Source organism: Xiphophorus hellerii, chromosome 19 (genome assembly GCF_003331165.1).
Source record: "Xiphophorus hellerii strain 12219 chromosome 19, Xiphophorus_hellerii-4.1, whole genome shotgun sequence".
Classification (NCBI taxonomy): Eukaryota; Metazoa; Chordata; class Actinopteri; order Cyprinodontiformes; family Poeciliidae; genus Xiphophorus; species Xiphophorus hellerii.
In genome coordinates, this window is record NC_045690.1 from 20,948,837 (window position 1) to 20,969,201 (window position 20,365).

At 40.9% G+C, this 20,365-nt stretch overlaps 2 protein-coding genes and 1 long non-coding RNA gene across 13 annotated transcripts in view; all 3 read left to right on the plus strand.

Moving 5' to 3' along the window:
* Window positions 1-6,101, plus strand: part of dtnbb (dystrobrevin, beta b) — a 39,376-nt gene extending 33,275 nt beyond the window's left edge. For 7 of the 8 annotated variants that reach the window (XM_032546961.1, XM_032546960.1, XM_032546957.1 and 4 more), the window contains 4 exons: window positions 555-714; window positions 899-988; window positions 1,080-1,143; window positions 1,731-6,101. In XM_032546961.1, coding sequence (XP_032402852.1) covers window positions 555-714; window positions 899-988; window positions 1,080-1,143; window positions 1,731-1,842 — 426 coding nt within the window. In that variant the 3' untranslated portion in view covers window positions 1,843-6,101. The remainder of the gene's footprint in view (window positions 1-554; window positions 715-898; window positions 989-1,079; window positions 1,144-1,730) is intronic. The other variant, XM_032546963.1, reaches the window with a different exon arrangement.
* Window positions 6,102-8,017: 1,916 nt separating this feature from the next.
* LOC116708580 (uncharacterized) lies at window positions 8,018-8,823 on the plus strand. Its single transcript, XR_004336715.1, has 2 exons — window positions 8,018-8,231; window positions 8,660-8,823. It is a non-coding gene; the product is annotated as an uncharacterized LOC116708580 (long non-coding RNA).
* A 1,579-nt stretch (window positions 8,824-10,402) lies between these two features.
* Window positions 10,403-20,365, plus strand: part of dnmt3ab (DNA (cytosine-5-)-methyltransferase 3 alpha b) — a 44,829-nt gene continuing 34,866 nt past the window's right edge. For 2 of the 4 annotated variants that reach the window (XM_032547987.1, XM_032547988.1), the window contains exons 1-3: window positions 10,404-10,546; window positions 13,405-13,650; window positions 17,648-17,755. In XM_032547987.1, coding sequence (XP_032403878.1) covers window positions 13,570-13,650; window positions 17,648-17,755 — 189 coding nt within the window. In that variant the 5' untranslated portion in view covers window positions 10,404-10,546; window positions 13,405-13,569. Of the gene's footprint in view, window positions 10,547-13,404; window positions 13,651-17,647; window positions 17,756-20,365 lie in introns of all 4 variants that reach the window. The other 2 variants (XM_032547985.1, XM_032547986.1) reach the window with 2 other exon arrangements.

Below are 20,365 nucleotides of genomic sequence, written 5' to 3' on the forward strand. Positions count from 1 at the left end.
TAGTGAGGAAATGTACTCTTTTTTTTTTTCCTATACATATTTAATGTCTGACCATCTTGAGCTGGAAGTTCAACGTCCATAAGTGTCCATTTTTCTGCTCACAGAAATAAATTGAATTTTCCTCGGTGCAGACGGAGCGTCTGCGTTGCGCAGTATGAGACTCAGAGGTGATATTATTAAGTCATTGCTGCAGCATTTGATTGGCTCGCGTGTGTGCGCTCTGTACCACTGACACCTTTGTGCGGCATAAATGCGCTCATTAAAGCCACATTTATGCCAATAAATGAAGAACAAATAAGAAATTTTGAGCAACTTTATCTCAGTTTTACTGAACTTTTCTTGTCATTAAAAGATACAGGGCTTTAACATTTAATGTTTAGTATTTATTTTAGGTTGTTACGTTAGAACATTTGACTTATGTGCAAGATTTCCTGTTTTGTTTATTCACTTATCTGTTTTCTATCTGCCTATATGCTAACATTGTAAAAAAGAAGAGGTTAATAATGCAGTAAATAGGTTGTTTAAGCATTTTTGACTGATTTTGCCTTTCGCAGTCCCAGTCTGGAGGCTCCCCTCATTCTTCTCCCAGCCACGGTGCCGGCTGCTCCATGCCCATGCCCATTCGCTCCACCTCGGCCGGGTCCACCCCGACTCACACACCGCAGGACTGCCTGGCAGGCGTGGGAGGAGACGTGCTGGAGGCCTTTTCTCAGGGTGAGTCGAATCCAACTCCTTACAAAAAAAAAAACCCCACTGAAGTAAAAACCTGCTGAGAATCATGGAGCTTCCAAAAATATTGACGCAAAGCTAGAGAAATGCCTAAACGGTAACGCAGCTGAAAAGCAACATGTTGCAAAGCAGAACAGAACTAATGATGGTCCATCTTACTGCTCCTTAGGTGTACCCAGAAACCTTCGGAACGATCTTTTAGTTGCTGCTGACTCAATCACAAACACCATGTCATCGCTGGTGAAGGAGCTCCACTCAGGTCGGTCTCCAGTCTGTGTTCAAGGAATCTTCCACTTCCATTTAACCCAAGTCGTTGCGTCTGAAATGTTCGGTTGTGTTTGTTTTCAAAGTGGATGACGCGGCGGAGGACGAGGAGACCAACATGAGGAATGGTGGAGACAGAGGTGGGTCCAGGTACTTGCTGATCCATTAGTCTTCTAACTGTACGAAAGTTAATCATGTGTGTCACACCTAACACAAAATTATTTTAGAGTTTTAACAAATAATATGTAAACGATGGAATAACTAACCAGTTTAATCAGTTATTAGACATCAACTCTAGAATTTATATAGTTTTTGCATTTCTACTTTTTTTTCCTTTTTATTTTATAACATTTATCAAGGGAAGAAAAAGCGACACGTTAAGAGGACTCTTGAGTTAATTAAATGAAATTAAGCGATTGCACTTCGTTATTGACTTTGTGACAAGCGCGCTAAACATGAAAAACTGAAGTGCAAGCACTTCCTGGTGCAGAAACAGCATCTGTTTCCACTAATGACTGTGTTGTTGCTGTATTTACTTGGCCTGGAAGCCCTCTGCATGGCACCGACACCGGCTAATAATAAACTCATCTGGCTCTATTAAACGGCCTACTGCTGCCTTTCTCGGCCCCAAAAGAAATTAACAATAGAGAGAGGCGCTTTGCCGCCGAGACAGATTTTCATTCATTCGCCCTTCGGGGTTGTCGGCGACGCTGAACATGCTCTGTTTGTGCGTCCAGGCACACTGAGGGTACAAAAGCACTGAGGGGAAGAGACCCCTACCCCGGCCTGCGAGGACATCCGGTCATCGACTGGGAAGACTCGGCATCAGCAGGAAGCCCCTGGCATTAGCACGTAGAGTAATGCATGCATCTAATCTAAAAATGAATTTCACTGTGTGAAAAAAAAGAAGAAAAAAAAAAAGAAGTCGTCACACCTTGCGCCTAGCAAGATGTGTCTAATTACCAAGTGTGTATGTTGTCCTGTAAACAAAACAAACAAGGCAAAAAAAAAACAAAAAAACCTGCTGTAAAAATTACCAGAACAATTTCCCTCATGAGTGGGAAGAACGGCTTGCTGTGCTTTTTATCTCCCATTCCAGCAGATCGTCCTGTACATAAACTACTGTAAACACACGGAGCCTTCTCACCGAGGAGACGTCCTGATACCACCTGCTCTCTGTCATGGCTTTCTCTCTCTTTTTTTTTGGAGTAGTTTACATTTATTTATGATGTTTGTTTTCTTTTTTTTTTCAGGTTTTTGCATGAAGTTGCACTCATGTCTGGATTTAGTTACTGTACTGTACAACGCTATGCCGGGTCTTTGATGGTGTTGTGAAGACAGCTGTGATGTCAGAAGTGTCCTCCAAGTTCATGCTAGCTGTGTTTACTTGCACAGGGGAAATTCTGGGTCTTTGGGCTTGTTACTGTGAGAAGAAGCTTGAGGAGGCACTATTTATTTATATGTTTATTTTTAATTATTACTGGTTTTTTTAGAATTTGCTTTACTGCCATGATTTATGTGATGAAGAGAGCCTGCCAGAGGAATAAGCAAATGCCTGCTTGAGGTTCCTTTGCTGCTACTGTGAAACCAGGAATGTTTATTCCCCTGAATTTTCATCTTTTGATAAGTGCTTTCATTTTGGACTAAAAGATCGACTCCCTCTTTCAGCACAGATGGTTCCAAAGATATGCTGGTGATTTTGAATCTTTAATAGAAAAGAGAAATTATGAGGCAAGAGCTATGTTAAACTGATAAAGCTGACTTACGAAGTTGAAAAAATTTACCAGTTTTGAATGCTTGGGACTCTCCCTCTCTAAAGCGCCATACAAAGGTTCCTGTTTTATTTTCTAGAATACATTTCTACCCTGGTAATATATTGTTACCCTTTATCAGTGGAGACACAGGCGGGTAATGGCGGCCTAGTTTTTGGAAATGATTCCTGTAGTTGAAAGTCACTGACTGTAAAACTACCACAGGCTCTTGTGAAACTTGTCACCTCTGAAAACCAGTTGTGAAATTGTTCAACTTAGATTTATGTGACTGTTGTCACGCGAGATAAACTTCATTTAAAACACAGAACAAATGACAGGAGATAAAGACAGGCTGGCGTTTGTATACAAACGATCTCATAAATCTTATGGCAAGAAAGCAAATCGAGCTAATTTACCTCAATTCTAAAGCTAATAATTTCAGGGAATAATGCAGTGCAAAAATTCTTTGACATTTGGGCTTTTTTTTTCTTCTAGTGCTTCAGTGTGAAGAGCCAAAAAAAAAAACCTCTCAGCTGGCGTCCAGAATAACCTGTGCATGTGAACACCCTGGATGAATCTCGTACTACTCTGCTGCTAATCGCCAAACAAACAAAAAAAATAAAAATAAAAAAAACACAACAACAACGAGCCAAGTCTCCTTTACTCCCAATGAATACCCCCTGAAGGGCATTGTTAGCTCAACACAGCACGGTGCCTCCTTCCAGAGGACGCTGAGTGGCTGCTAGGCAACGCGTTAGCACAGTAACGGGTTAGCACGGTAACGCGTTAGCGCGGTAACGGCTTAGCGCGGTAACGGCTTAGCGCGGTAACGGCTTAGCGCGGTAACGGGTTAGCACGGTAACGGGTTAGCACGGTAACGGGTTAGCCGCAGGGCGGGTTAGCTCGAGGTCAGAATTTCAACGTAAACACCCGTTCAGTGTGTGAGGTTGGAAGGCCATAGATAACTAGGAAGTGCTTCAAATAGCTTTATTTAGGCGATGAAAGTGAGCAGAAAATGTTTATGTGCAATGACGGTAAATGTGCTCAGGGACTGCAGAGCTAACGGTTTGCTGTTCAAAGTCCTGAAATGTGAGAAATACTGGGATTGATTATTTAATCAATAAGTGAATTTGGACTTGCTTCGGATCACATTTCTACGGTTTTATCGGGACTTCCCAAAGCACATCTTATGAGTAGTTTTGATCTGTTTTAGGTAGAAACTCTATATGCCTGTGCAGAAATCAATCAATCAGCAAATAATGAATGAGTGATTTGCATTGAGTAATTTGTGTAATGGCCACTTTTATTGGCACCCTTCATGAAGACGATAAACAGCCTAACAATAAAAATCACCTTTTATTGCAGCTCTGTAACCTCACTTTAAAAAAAATGTGACAAATCTTATCTTCAATTCAAGGTATTTTCTTCCACGTTAAGAAATAATTATGTTCAATTAAATTACTAATTATCTGTACTCCTAACAATCCCATTATTTAATAAATTAAAATATATATCCGAGACGTGTTTTTTCAATACAATCTTGACTTTTTTTTCTTGTAGCTGATCAGCGTTTCTAGGGAGTTCTAATGATTAATCAATACCTTTTCTGTTTCCTTAGGTCATAAATATGATATGACAGGAACTTAATTTCTTTTAGCCACTCTGATGGACGACTTTGCCTGTTTAATCTGCGGTGCTGCACAGTGAGCAGGATGGTAACAAAAGTAAAAAATAAAAATAAACAATTCAGAGCTAGGATTTCTCTAAATTTTCATTGACGATTAAAGATGGATCCACTGCAAGGCTTTGTACCCGTCTCTATCAAGGGTGCCATGAAATGTGTCGTCAGGGATTTTAGGAGAGGAGTTTTTCTTAAGTGCTGTTTGGTTAGAAATGCTTTTGTCTGTGGGTGACTGTGTCTTTTGGCAAAGCAAAGTGTTGTGTTAACAGAGGCTGTGAACCAGTTGGCCATGCTTATTCAAAGTCACACAGGTTATCAAACCGTTTTACCTTTACATGTAAGTTTTTGGTTTGATTCCATGTTGTTTAATGTGGCCGTCTGTAAAAACAAATGTGCATTTTCTGGGTTATACTTCAGTTCTTTAATTCTTATTTAACTGAACTGCAGAAGATTTTGCTTTTTGTTTGTTTCCATTTCTGGTTCACGCACTAAGCCTGTCCTGTAAGCTACATAAGAGGTTTCAGCAACCCGTGCGACACTGTGTTATGAAAAAAAACAAAAAGAGGCTCCTCTGTTGCCGTTCTAAATGTTAATTTTTTCCCCCCCTCTTTTTTTCTCTGTTTTAATGTATATTGTCTTTTTATTTCTATGCTTCTGCTCTGCAACATTGATGGAGTCTAGTTGTTGTAATGGGTTTGTCAAAAACCGCTGATCACCTGGGACACTTTCATTTGAAAGCAGGAAGAATCATTTTAACCACTGCTGCTGTAGAACATGTTTCGGCCCACAAATTATACGTGACAACGCTGAGATTTAAAACAAGCAAAAACAAATGTGACCCTTTCCCCTTTCATTCTGGTCCTGCATTTTATTGCAGCTCTTAATCTTCCTGTTCTGTTCTTTCAGTTTGTGCCTGTAGCTGTACTGTAAAGTGCTGTATAAAGTAACCATTCAGCAAACGAGATAATCTGTCAGCCTCTTGTGTCAAGCTTTTAGTCTGTGACTTTGTAGAGATTTTATTTACTTGTCGATTATTTTCTCGTGTTTTTTGAGGTGGGGATGGTGGGCGGGGTGGTCTTACGCTCGGCCTTTACATTTGTGCCAAACTGTTTGCAGGTGTTGTGTGTCATAGAAAAAACACAGGTATATATCAAAGTATATCTGCATTATTAGTCTGTCGTCGACCTTAATCTGTTCACTGAATGCCTGGGGATGGAAAGTCATCTGCTGCTGAAAAAAAAAAAGACGCATTTAAGAGTTATACTATTATTATCAAAATGGGGAAGGTATATATATTCTTTATATATATATATATATTCCAGAGTGATTCATTTTATTTGAACTTGTCCTGAGGCAATATTGTGTGTATCCCGCCCTGTCAGACCAAACTCGGGTTAACGCAGCTGGTCACACAGAGGTGCATACACTGTAATCCTTTTTGTTTTTTCTTTCGTTTTTCACAGAGACAAGGTGCAAAGCAGACAGCACAGCTTCCCTGACGTTATTTAAATATGTGTGTGTTCTGTACGCTTTACGCTTCTTGTATGCATTCGTTCTCATGTTGATTTGACGAAACATAGTTTTATGTCACAAAACCACAGTTGTTGTTTTTTTTTTTGTTTTTTCTCTGTAAATACATCAAATGTGAGATATATTAAAAAGATTTAAAATATGAATCGCGTTGGTCTTTTCGTGTTTTCTCGTCTGCTTTTGGATGGAAATACTTTTCAGTGCCAATTAACCGTCATGGTTTATTTATTTTAAATTTTTTTAACTGGGGGAGGAAGCCGTACCCGCAGGGAAAACATGCAAATATTTATGCACCAGAATCCAAAAACTTTATTTCTAATTTGACCCAAAAGCTGAATTTTTGCTATTGGAGCAGGAGTTGGCTCTTTTTGAACCAAACATTAAATTAAAAAAGGACGGGAGATGAGATGAGGTTCACCTTCCAGCAGACACTAGAGGTGATCTGAGAATGGCCCTGTCAAAGTTCAGACCTACATTTTCTTTATGAAAATCTATTACATTGCATCTCAGTCAGTCTCCTCTGACTGAGATTGAGCAATTTCTAAACAAAAGTGAACAGAAAAATTCCAACAAAAATGGATAAGCAAAGTATTGACTATGGTTGTGTAAATGCAAATGTGTGCCACACTTTTAAGAATTTTACAAAAGTAAAAAGTAGCAGTAGAAAGTAAAGGACAACAATGTATATTTTTTCTCTACTTTCCAAAAATGCACTGCTTTATGTTGGTCTATCACATAAAATCCACATATATATATATTTATATATATATATATATATATTTATATATATATATATATATATATATATATATATATATATATATATATATATATATATATATAAAGCACTGCACGTTTCAACACTTTGTACACCATTTACATACTTTTAGCAACATAATCATCATAACACACTATGTATAAAGAGTCACACAAAGATCGCCCGAATCACAGCCTTCTCCCAACAGCAGGTGTCGCTAGAAGCTCATTTTGCCAACTTGTCGGCTGCATCCTTCCCACTGTTAAGTTCTCGTTTTTGGCACTGCTTTTCTTGCTATTTTTTTTATATCCAGTACAGCCTTACCGATAACAGTAACAAACGTGAAAAACGAAAGGTAGCAGCAGCAGTACGTTTTCTTGTAGATCTCAATACATTGTTTGTGAAGTCAGTTTATGTATTATAGTATACTATAAAGAATGTGGAATACAGTGTCCTAGTTTAGCATTCATTCAGTCAATAATGGACTTCTAATTCTATTAGGCTAGGAGTGAATTCCCATGTTAGGAAACATTTTTGACCAAATCACCAATTGAACATTTGGTTGACATTTCATATAGATCATGGAACCAAGGCATGTTGTAAATTTTAGCTTTACTACTTTATTTACACTTACACTTACAGTTATTTTTAGGATTTCAGTAACCCGTGACTTCTTGTTTCCATGGGGTAGAAACTATGAATAACACATGTGGAAATATGCACTAAACAAGAAAGTGTAAAACAACTGAAAATACCCCTTATATTCTAGTTTCTTCAAAGTAGCAACCTTTTGCTGTGATTACTGCTTTGCACACACTCTGCATTTTCTTGATGAGCTTCAAGAGGTAGTCACCTGAAATGGTTTTCACTTCATAGGTGCCCTGTCAGGTTAATAAGTGGGATTTCTTGCCTTATAAATAGTCATGAAAATAAAGAAAACCCATTGAATTAGAAAGGTGTGTCCAAACTTTTGGTCTGTACTGTGCATATATATACAGTGTTGGGTAGTAACGGATTACATGTAACGACGTTACGTAATTTAATTACAAAAAAAGAGTAACTGTAATTCGTTACAGTTACAATGAGAAAAATATGTAATTCAGTTACAGTTACTTCCGAAAATATTAAGAATTACAAATTTAGTTACATTTAAAAAAAAATATGAACTAAAACCTTTGCGAAATATGTAATGATATTTTTATTGCTTTGCGCCCTATATCGCCGTTTCCCGCTACGGCTCCTTGTCTCTATCATATTTGCCAGCCGCAATGCCACTCTGATGGTCCATCCTGTGCTGGTGGAGCCTCCTGGAGGAACAGCAAGCAGCGGACGGTTCCATTTCAGCTCAAGCAGCGCATCAAAAATGACAGCCTTCCAGCACTGGAAATATAAGGAGCATTTCATTTACATATGTGAAAACGGCTCAAATTTAACCGTGCAGTGCAAGAAGTGTTTGCCGGCTATCAAGAACTTGTCCACGTCGAAGCAATCTATGTCAAACCTGAGGAAACATTTAGAGGTAAGTGCAATTCACTGATAGACGAAGCGTATTGTTTTACGAATATTTGACTGTTTGGTGTTGATGCATGACAAACGTTGGAATCTATTCTTTCCCATGAGACATTGTATGCAATGTGCTAGTGTTATGGTTTTCATGATGAACATAAAGTAAACTAGAAAATTCCTGAAGAAATTTAACTGGGGCCTGCCAAAGTGTGCCCGTCGGTTTGGACCCAGCGTTCTGATGCTAAAAATTAGCATCAATGCTAAGCTTAGCTAAATAGTAGTCATTAGCTTGTGGAATTTTATAACTTGCTTCGCAAGTCAGTCAGTCACTACTCTCCTTATGCATTGCTATGGGCAGGCCCCAATTAATGCTACTTTGAACATATAATTATTAATTATAGTATATTTTTCTTCTATCTTTTTTTCTCTCTCTCTTTTCAGAGGAAGCATCCAGGCGTTCTTCTGAAAGGCACGTTTAGTCCATCTGATACTCGGGACCCATCGTCCATCTTAATTCTTGATGCACTGTATTGTGCCGTGTTTACTTTTACAAGCAAGGGTGTGCAAAGAAAAAATCACGAAAAATAAAATGTGATGTAAAAGTCTTACTTTGCTTATTTATTACTAAACTAGAGCACTTCATTGTCATTGCACATGTATGAAGTAATGAAATGCAGTTTGGCATCTAATCAAGTGCAACGTGTGCAGATTGTACAGCATGCAGTATTTAGAGATAAAATGCAGTTATTCACAGCTAGGGTAAGGAAAGATGGTTGATAGATATGTGCAGCAGAATAAATAAATTACCCCTAGGGAAATGCATGTATGTGCAGAGCCACTGTAGATAGGGCTATACAGGTGTGAATTGAAGAGGAACACTGTACAAATGTTGGGATGGTACAGTAAGGTATGGATAGAGGGGAAGGAAAGACTGGTCTTTGGGAAGAGTTCAATAAGGTGACCGCTGTAGGAAAGAAGTGGTTTCTGAACCTGCTTGTGTTAGTCTGCAAACTGCGTAAATGGTAGAGCCTGGGGGAGGAGCAGAAAACAGTATGGCCCGATGAGAGGAGTCTGAGAAAATCTTACATGCCTGGTGCTGGCATCTCTTCTTGTGGACCTCCTGTGATTGCCTGTCAGCAATTCCCTCTCAGCTTAGTGCTCTTTTAAGGTTCCCACTCAGTTCTCAAAAATTAAATGTTGAACATGGGTCAATACTCATTAAAACCTCAAAGTAATCCAAAAGTAATCTAAAGTAATTAGTTACATTACTTTTTAAAAGTAATCGAAAAAGTTACACTACAATTACATTTTAAACAAGGTAACTTGTAACTGTAACGGATTACATTTTTAAAGTAACTTACCCAACACTGTATATATATATATATATATATATATATATATATATATATATATATAAAGAGAGAGAGAGAAGAGTTTTGTGAGGTGTGCTTGGGGTTTTAACAGTTTATTAAATGTTAAAAGATCTGTCGTTTTATGATCAATGATCTGCTTTGATATGAGAAGTTACAGCTTATTTTTTGTTATGATCTATTATTAGACATAAGAATGTTTCATTGATTATTCAGATTTTCAACATGCCATCTTCTCTGCCAGGTTGTTATTCTAAATAGGAATTTGGTTAATATATGAAATTAATCATTTTTAAAATAACGTGAACAAAAACAAGTACACTATCGTTTTCAAAATGGATGCTCCTTAGAGGTGCTGCCTCATTTTCTATCAGAAACAAACTTGAATGAATGTAAATAATTTCATAACTAAATTTGTCATGGACATTTATAATTGTAGGCTGGATTTTTTGCTTTCTCCTGAACTCATAATTATGACTTTGCTGTCTCGTTATTCATGATTCTCATAAATATGGGATAGCTAACTCTGACATGTCAAGAAGATGCAACGTTAATGTTGACAGGAGGGTCGTCTTGTAACAGGAGGGTCGCTGGTTCGAGCCCCGTTCCGGTCTCAGTCGGTGTCCGTGATGAAAGACTAATTTGAAGCCAAATAATAAACTTGCTAGCATGAACTTACTATCCGCAAAATTGTAGGTCACAGAAGTATCTATAACCTTTAAAATGAAGCTAAGCCAACATCTCTTAACACGACAGTGTTTAGGACCCGGTGGAAGCAAGAGCGGAGCGGAGGCGTCTCCGGGCCTCCGTAGTGCTTGCTGCGCATCTGGAGAGGAGGTTCTGTCAGGCCGGGGGTGGTGGTGGAGGACGGGGGCGAAAGAGGAAGGAGGCTCCGGGAGCAAGCGAGACAAAAAAGGGTCAGCCCTGGGACTTGGGAAAACTGGGTAACGAACACACGGTGATTCACGCTTTTTTTTTTTCTAGACGCGTTGAAGCCGGCTCTGTCGTAACCGCGCAGGAAGGGTAACCTTTATGAACAACACACAAAAAAAAAACCCGAGAGCGGAAGGCGCTCGGTGGAAACGGGGAAATAGCGAAATGTGGGGGGTCGCTTTCCTTGCGGAGGATGCTCACAGGAGATACAGAGGTGAACTTGACCGTAATTTAGACCACAGGACCGGCTTCGCGATTTCGTAATAATACTGTAGACGGACTAAAAAGGAGATAACGGGGGATTTACCCTTCAGCAGCCGTGGCCCGTAAGACGGCCACCATCCCCTGGGTCATACTGCAGACTTCCCATGCTGCAGAAGATGTGTAAAACTTTGCAATTGTAAGAGATAGCCACTAGAAATTCAGATGCCCCCCCCCCCCACGCGATGGCTTATCTGGAAGCATGTGGCTTAGATGCAAGGCTAATTAGGAGCCACAAAAACGCCCGAGTGACCCCCAAATCGGCAGAAAAAAAAAGAAATCTCACAGCACATTGTTTGGCTGCAGAAAGAGCTCCCATCCTGTGTGGCTTACGAATAAATTTCAGACGATTGATCATTTTTAATTAGTCCACCCAAATGACATGAAAGTGGCTATTCTTTAAAAAAGAAATCACATTTCCACGAGTACGACAGCGAGCTCCGGCTGTGTGCGCATGGCAGGCTGCTGGAGGAGTAACTTCAGCCCATGTGCAGATGAAATATTAATGCACAGAAATACTTGCAACGTCTTAATAACCCCGCAGCATTAAACAGTGCACACATTAGCGCCCTGGCCATTTAATGAGGACTACAGCTCGGCCACTCTGTGCGGGTGGTGTGAACGGGCCTGCAGGCTATATAGTCGCCATACAGTATATCTATAGAAGCCCGTGTGGTTCCTATAGCTGCGTGACGTGAACTCAACAAAGAGAAATCTGAGTCTCAGAGTAAAGCCAAGTTGAAGTGAGGAAATATGCAAGTGTGTCAGGGGGCAGGGGACGGTAGGCTGCTGCAGCTCCTCATGTTTTAATGTTGCGACACTAATGGAAATGTTGACAAGATTTTGGCTTTAGAGTAAGAAAACTTAAAAAATAAATAAATAGAAGAATTAGTTTTACAGAAAGAAAAGTGGGTCACAGTGCAAGCTGTGTATCCTGATGTCTTTTTGTGTGTGTGTGTGTGTGTGAGATTGTTAGAAATGCACCGATTGGGCTTTTTTTCTGACTGGTTCCGATTTTCAGTTTTCTACCTGCTGATTCTGGTTTAGACCAATTAAATATTCTTATTATAAAAGAGAGAGAGAGAGAGAAAGAGTGAAAAAGAAATAGCTGAATCTATTTCATTTATAAATGCATCGACCAGAAAAAGAAGAAGTTACAAGTCGATGGCAGCCTTTGCGTTTCTTAGTTTCTTTCTTACTACATTATTGGAGTTGCACCGATCCGAGGCAAAAAATTTGACATTTGATTGGTGCGTCACTAAAAAGTGACGCTACAACCTCATGCAAATTTGGACTTTTCCCAGCTGTACATTTCCTTCCACCCTTGAACACAACCCCCTTTTTACAGTTACTGGTTCCACTCAACAACCTGTCAGACAAACACAGTCTCACTCGATATCTGCAGCCGTTTCTTCTGGGATGCATTTCAAAGACAGTGAATTTATTCACTAGTAAATATAGATTGACAATGAAAAAACACAAGTGGGTATTAAGGTAATGTTTTAAAGAAGATTTTAGTAATCGGGTACTCTATCGATTATTTTTTTATGATTAAATCGAATAATTGTAAGTCTCTCTCTGTTTTTCTTTCTCTGTCATATAAATACATCACTCTTCCCAGCGATTGCTGTGAACCGGCCCACCAGGCAGTTCCGAAAGGAGAAAAGCTGTCGTACTCTAAGCATCGCGCCAGGCAATTTAAGAATGCTTATTGGTCCCCCGAAAAATGACAAAAACCCTGAAAATTCAACGTTGTGCTGCTAGCACTTAGCAACAACTCATAGACGGGAGTGAGAGCGCTGCCCAACACAAATAATGACCCGGCCGTAACGCGGTGCGCTAAAAAATCAAACGTAATTTAACGAAGCTTCGAGGCAGACATGTTTTCCTCGAGAAATTTTAATAATCGAGACACTCGAGTCATTCGAGGAATCGGTACAGCCCCAAAGTGTTTATTTCCGCCGCAACATTTCAAAACAAAATCGGAATAAACGGGAGGAAGAAAATTCAGCTTTTTTGTATGTTTTGGGTTGATGACATGACAGGAGGTATAAGAGTCGAGCTGATCGGGTAGCATTAGTGAACACTGTGATGGATGAACAACTTTTGAGAGATTTCGAAGTCCGGTCTCTGTCCTGCTCCGCTTCACGATGGTCGCAGATGTGACCACTGCGTTTTTGCTCCATTTGTACAGAAGTCAAACGAACACCTTTTGAGTATTTTGAATAAAAACACGTTAACAGAGAATGGGGGGAAAAAGATTAGATCAGTTGCCTTATGCCTTATGTGATGTCACCAGAGGCATGCTTGGGTTTTTTTAGGGCAGTTAATCTTGAAGAAATTATTTACAAGTAAATCTCAAGACAAATAGAGAAGAAGAGCACAGCATGTCGTTCTGTAGGCGATGAACTGAATACGAAATGAATTTCAGTGATTTTTACCGAAAAGTCCAGATAGCAGCTTTAAACGTTTTTCCCCAAGAGTCCACAAAGTCGTGTTCGCGTTTGTCACCTAAATCGTGGAAATCTCTCTCTCACCCACTGATCACAATATTTGCGCCTATTTCATTTAAACTGACTCTAATGAACTCTTTGTCATTTTTTTTGTCTCCCTCTATTCTAGGAGAGAAGAGAAGAAGGGTCATCTGTAATTTCATCATTTTTTTTTTTCTGGGTTCCTTTTTGAAGTTCATTTTCACTGGAAACTTCCCCCCCCTCCAATCTCACCGCCATTCATCTGACATCTGCCCCCCTCTCAGCCCCCACCATAAGCCTGTAAGACTCAACGATGCCATCCAACACTGTCACCAACTCCAACTCCATCTCATGCAAAGGCTCGGATTTCGTGGATTCACCCGGAAACAGAATGGTAAGAAACGACCGTGATTAATACCGTGTCTGCAGCTGCTGGCTTTTGCAAAAGCGCAAACATGTACGGAGACGTCTGTAGTTAGGAAGAGGCGCTTGGAGAGTCCGTTCCCTAACTCCCGCTTGCACGCTCATAAAATACACGCGATACTTTACTGACAGATAATCAGTTATCGAGTAAAATTACAGATTTTATTGCACGGCTACTGAGATATTGCACAGATAAATCCCCGACATTGGGAAATAATCAAGAGACTCCTGAAAGGTGGACGAATCCAACACCCTGCGGCACAGACGTCCCTCCTGTTCTAATAGGCGCCGGCTGATAACTGCAGCATCAGCTCTGCGCCGAGCCCGCAGCATCACCGGATGGCGTGACGTCTGCAGGTGTAATGGTGGCAGCCAACGCCCACGTTGGCTGCTGTGGGTTCAGTCAGAGCTGGAACGGCTCCGCAGCTCTCTTCCATTGGAGCGAGGTGGTGGGATGGGGATGAGGGTGGCGGGGGGTGGGGGTGGGGGGGGGGGGGGGGGGGGCTGTCCTCTTCCTCCCATGTTCCCATTACACAGCGCTGCCCTTCGTCTAGTTGCCTGGCAACAGACGTTGCCTTTAAATACCCGACTACCCAGACGGGAAGCGGCGCGGAGACGTCGACGCTGCGGCGGGGTTCACTCCAGGCGAGGCCAAAGTGCATTGCAGGCTTCTTTTTAAATTTTTTTTTTTATTGTTCTGAATGAAAAAAACCCAAAATGTTTGCAGGGTGGAGAGACGGCATTCTGATTTGGCTCAGTTGGTGTCTGCTCTTCCTGCCGCAAACAGGATCGCACGATCCACGAAAGTGGTTCCCAAATGAGCCTGCACACCAGGCTGCACTCAAAACATGCTATTATCTATGCAAATGCTGCTGCCCCAGTAGGGAGAAAGTAGGGAGGAAAAAAAACTGAAGCACCAGGCACTCTATTAGAAATCACACAACAAAATGAAAGCATCTGGAAAGCACATGCAGAAGAACCCCTAATCGCATTAGGCCACAGGTATACATCTAAAGGCCTGCTGGTAATGGCTGCATTATTCTCCGGAATAGGTAGATTTTTACCGATTACAACACGCAGCAGCGTCAGTCACTCTGATCATCACATGCACGTCTTTATGTTAATTAGTTTATCCTCCTGGGACTGTCATGGCTGATGGATTCATCTCATTTCAGCGGCACGACGTCGTCAGGGTTTTAAAGCAGCTTGACTTTTAAAATTGTCGTGCGTGTATAAAAACCAGTTCAACGACTGAAAATAGATGTGGTGGGGTTTTTTTTTCCGTTTTGTTTTAAGGCTTTTTTGAGATTTCTTTTTTCTTTTTCTCTTTTCCGGATCCATTGATTGTGCAAAAACAAAAATATGCTACTTTCTGAGGCGTCACGGCCGTCGCAGTTATCGAGAGATTACAATCCCAGAAGCATCGGCGCGGCTCGTCAACCGGAAGCTGTCTGGACCGCTCACTGTGTCTGCTCAAGAAGTGTGGGGTTTTTTGGGGGGTTTTTTTGCCTTCCAACTCAGGGGAGTGAGATAAAAGTGTGAAGCTTGATAACGACTGGTCAAGAACTGTGTATCTGATTTGCATTTCAGTCCCAAAGCTAAACGTAAACCTGTCTATACATTACGAATCATGCTCAACGCGGATCGCCACGGACATATTTAAAAGTTCTGCATGCACGAGGCGCCGCTGATGTAGAAATAACTCAATTGCTAGTCAACTACTGCAGCAGTGACGCAATGATAATGTTGCTTAATGCCACGCAACACGATGCAAGCCCTGTTTTTACTTTTATTCTTTTTTTTTTTTCTTTGTGCTCCTGTATTTCACAGATGAGACTTTCATGCAAATGTGCAAAAATTCATTTTTGAGCAGGAATGTCTGGCTTCAGGCGCATTCTGCACTGTGAAAAATGCTGCCTCCTATTTGCTGACCCGCGGCCCTTCATTGATCTGATTGGCTTAGCCTTCCTGTGACAGTGACAGATGCTGTTCTGTGATAGACCGATCACCTGCTAAATGTGATCGGATGCTGTAAAGGATTTCTCTTATTCTTTCCCAGATCTATCGATAATCCCAAAACTGTAAGGTTTCATGTCTAAGAACATGTTTGTACGACTCTTTAGATCCTTTTTTGAATTGTTTGTTTTATATTTTTAGGAATGTAAGGGAGTTTGTATTTAACAAAATATGAGGGATGCACTTGATCTTAGAAACAACAGAAAAAAAAAAATCTCCCTAAGGCTTTTTGAGTTGCTATTCTGGGGCTTTTCGTTCAGCTCACATGATGAAGAGCTACTGTAGATCAGTAATGTGACAAGTTAGCAAAGTCAGGAAACCAAAGAAGAAATGATCCAACATAGTCGGTTATTAAACAGACTGAATGTTCTCGGCTTCTGCTTTAGAGCTCTATGTTTAGCGCGGTGGCCTGCAGGACGGTAAACATCAGCCTCTAAAAGGTTTTCTTCCTGGTTCGCCTTTTATTTAGCTCAACTCTTTGCAATTGTGATCTCATTTTACCAGAGCGCCTTCTTCTAAATCAGGGGCGTCAAACTCATTTTCATTTGAGAAAATGAAAATGACTCATGATCTTGAGTCACAGGGCTGGTTGCGGCAGAAGATGTTAATAAAACCCACGAACAAACTGCTAAAGTATTAATTAACAGCTGTCTTCGCATTTGATAAGTACTTTTTAAATTAAATGATATTGAACAACTTTACGCACGTGTCAGTCGCGCTTCAAAATTTGTGACTTATTCGCAGTTAAAATTGTGAATTTTGTGGCGCTACTTTAGAAATATTTGCAAGAGGTGTCCTCCTAAAATAATGGCTGAAGTAATTTTTTGTGAAATTGTTTTCGGTGGGAAAAAAATAAATCACCTTCTCTTTTTTTGAGAAAAGATAATTTAGACAAAAAAAAAACACTTTTGGCAAGAAATGACTTAGGCTGTTAGTTTACAGAGGTGACAATATGACAGTAAATGGGACTTTTTGTTACTTAGCATCAAGTACGTCTGAGGCAGCTGAGTGGCAGAAGTAAGAAACACTGCCTCCTGCAGGTGGGAGCTAGCAACACTTAAACCCCAATTACTTTTTGACAATTTTCACGGAAACTTGACGATAAACCGTCACACAAATGTGTGGGGATTTGTTGATTTTGTGCGAATTTCGCGATTGTGGAATCAAATCAAAAACTGCTTTGATTTGATTGACGCGGTAACACTGAAGCACACAACTGTTACCTCGAAGGTTCTACTTAAGCTTCCATCTGGAGTTTAGAGGGCCGCATAAGAAGCTATCGCGGGCCAGATTTGGCCCCGAGGGCCTTGAGTTTGACTCACAGCGGCTTTCTTCTTTCCCGTTTTGTTGTGCGCTAAAAGGCCAGATTTGCACTACTAGTCGTTGTCCTGTTGACAGACCCTCCCACCTTAGCCGGCCACTGCAGCTCTCCATCCCCCCACCGCCTCGCAGTCGCTCTTATTTACATTCAGACTTGGCGCTGGCGTTCCCTTTCAGTCAATACCGAACTCAAAGCCTCTACATTACGGCCGTCCTTTCTCTCGTCGGCCTCGGAGCTGCCGACGTGAAGCTTTGTTCTCGCCGGTTGACAGTTTGTATAAATCAAAGGGGAATTGCAGCAGGGGGACGTGGGGGCAGGTCAGCGCGTTTGTAATGGTGTCAAGAGCCAATTGTCTTGAAGGTCAGCGGCGCACTCGCAGAGCTTTCACTCCGGCCTGGTTCAAGAGACCATGTCATTCGGTTTCTATCTGTCTCATTGTCGGCCAAAGACGCTCCGTGACCTGCTGCACTTTCCTCTAATGTGCAAGTGTTTTTTTTCTGTTGCACTTCTGCTGCTGTCCATTTGGAATGCATCTGCTTTTCTAACTTGTGCTACATTTCAGGACAAAAGGTGATTTTAAAGAATATGTTTCCTTTACTGCCAGTGTTAATGGGTCATTTTCTCTCAACAGGGTGAGAGCGTATTACTGGACGTGGGACAAATGAAGGAGCCGAGGTCAACGTTTAGCAGTGCCTCCTTTAAAGTCGGAAAACCTGGAAGGAAGCGTAAGCAGTTCCCAGTGAGTATTGATCCGACACGTTGGAAAATGAGCCTGGCATTCTGAATGCAGGCAAGTTTTGGTGTCATTTGACCACAACACCTTCATCCACAAATTTGCTGTTTCCCCTAGAGGGCATTTGGCAAACTGCAACTGTGTCTGGTTTAAGCAATCTCTGTCCAATTTCAAACAATATCCACCCAGAGGTTTCACAATAAAAGCACATCAGTTGTACAAGAAGTGTGTATTTCTTTTCAGTCAGGATGTAAACTATGTCTCTTGTTTCCTAAAGTGGGCTTAAACTAATTTTTTTTACTAAATGTGGAAGGGATTGAGTCAACTAGATTCTGCTAAAGAAACCATATATTCTCTCCCTTGTTGTAAATGTTTGACTGAAGGATAATTTTCTTGGTTCCAAAAACAGAAATTAAATATATTGTGGGTCATTTGTTGACAGATTTGTGTTTTGTATAATCAAAAGCAAAAAAGAAAGAAAAAAAGAAAATGCTGTTCAAAGCTTGAGACATTGCTTTATACCCTTTACACTTTTTAATGAGGTTATTTGTTCTCTAATGTTCTCTAACAAACATTTGAGGCCTTCACAGAACAGCTGTATTTGTTTCGCAATGAAAACCACACTGAAGTGGACCGTATCGAGTAATCGGTTGCCGTCCGATGTCATTGGTGTAAAAGTAAAGGGAGCGGAGTACAAATCCATCCCACTTTTTTTTAGATTTTACAAACATTTTTGTAAACCATGTATACTTCTCCTCCTGTTTCACAATTATGCACCACCTTGTGTCGGGCTACCACATGAAACCCAATAGAAACGATTGTGGGTCGTGGTTATAATGTGACAAAATGGGGAACAAAGTGTAAGAGGTGGGAATGCTTTTGCTAAATTTGTGGCGGTAGCCTGCAGCAGTGTCAGAGTTTTGCTTTTGCCCTGCGTTTGCCTGTCTGAGCTGTCTCTGCTTCAGTTTGCATGCTGTCTGTTCTGGCCGGAAGGCAGCTTGTCCTCAGCACTGAAACCATTTTGGATTAATTATTTATTCGTCTGGACAGAAAAGCAAAAAAGAAGAAGGAAAAAAAAAACGTTCAGGAGATTAAATGAGGCACAGTCGCTCCTTCTGACCCCACTCTAAGCACTTCCATTGTTAGAAATATGCAAATAGGTGCAGAAGAAAAGACAGCGGTCAAGTTGGGACACACTTACTTTAGTAAGAGTGCTGCGATCACAGCAGCAACAGGAAACGGTTTCAGCCGATCGGAAAAGAGCTGGGCCATCATGAACGGCGGTGATCACATCCAGGAACCATACTGTGATAAGTTGGGTCAAGAAAACCACAAACACCCATTATAAAGGTAAAATCCACAGTGAACGTCTGTGGAATTTGTTTTCCCAGACGGCACCTAGCAGACGCCTCTACAAACACAAAAGTGTTGATAACACGTATACTTTTATAATCTACCCTTCCTGGACATGCATAGATATCACTATACTTTGATATCTATGGCTTTCCAGCTAGTGGGACGACTGACTTTGGGCCAGAGCCGTCAGTGTTTTGAGTTGTTATCCTTCTCTGAATGACCCCGTTCATACCAATATGAACTAGTCCAACTCTTGATACTATCAGGAGAACTAAAAATAAGCAATCAGACGGTCATTAGTAAGGAAATGGTCAATATTCCTTTGATTGGTTCTGACCTAAGATCATTCGTCGACAGAAAAATCTAAATTTTTCTGGTTCATTAAATGTTTTAGGAGGAAAAACTCCCTTTTTTTTTTTTGGTCTGTACACACGTCAATGAACTGCGAAGGTTTTTGACTGTTGAGTTGAACCAATGTTCAAACTGTCCAAACTACATTATTGCTGTCACATCTGTAAACTCTTAACAGTACTCGACTCCTCGTTCACACGATATGACGCTTCAGTTGCCTTGTCATTTACAGTGCTAATAGCATGAATTACTTTTTGCTGTAACCACAGTTCATTTAGCATTGCAGACAACACCGGAGCATTGTCAAATCCAACCCATGAAAACCCAAACTTTAAATAATCATGGTCATGCTACCCTTTTCTTTTCTTCTTCTTATTTTGTTTGTCCCACACTGTCTGCATACTCATTGTAGCTTTATCTATCCATTTTGTCTCTGGCATAGGCCTGATTAAGTTCACTGCAGTTACTACTTCTGGTTAATTGTTTTCCTGCAGCCACTGCAACCGTTTGTTGGTGGAATAATTAAAGGCAGCAAGTGAACCTTTGTGTCCTCAGCTGGTGATGCTGAGACCCGGGGTCAGAGCACCACCGTTGCTTCAGCTCTCGTGTTCCTGGTTTGACGTTGCAGAGTACTATCAAAGGAAGGCGCAGTGGTGAACTGTTGACTCACTGGTGGCGGGCTCAGGTGGTCCAATCCAACAGATAAAAAGCAAAATGAAAGAAAAGTGGACGTTTGAGTCGGCCAGAGAAATCCTGTGGGTTGCGTCTCTAATAGCAACGAGGCAAACTTTCAGGAGTGTACCACAGCTGTCTGGGCTCCTTGTTGTTTTACCAAGAAAGGGCAAAGAGCATCTTTTTATTCTTTACCCATTAACTGACCCTGTTGTTTTTTAACCCCCATGGGGCTTT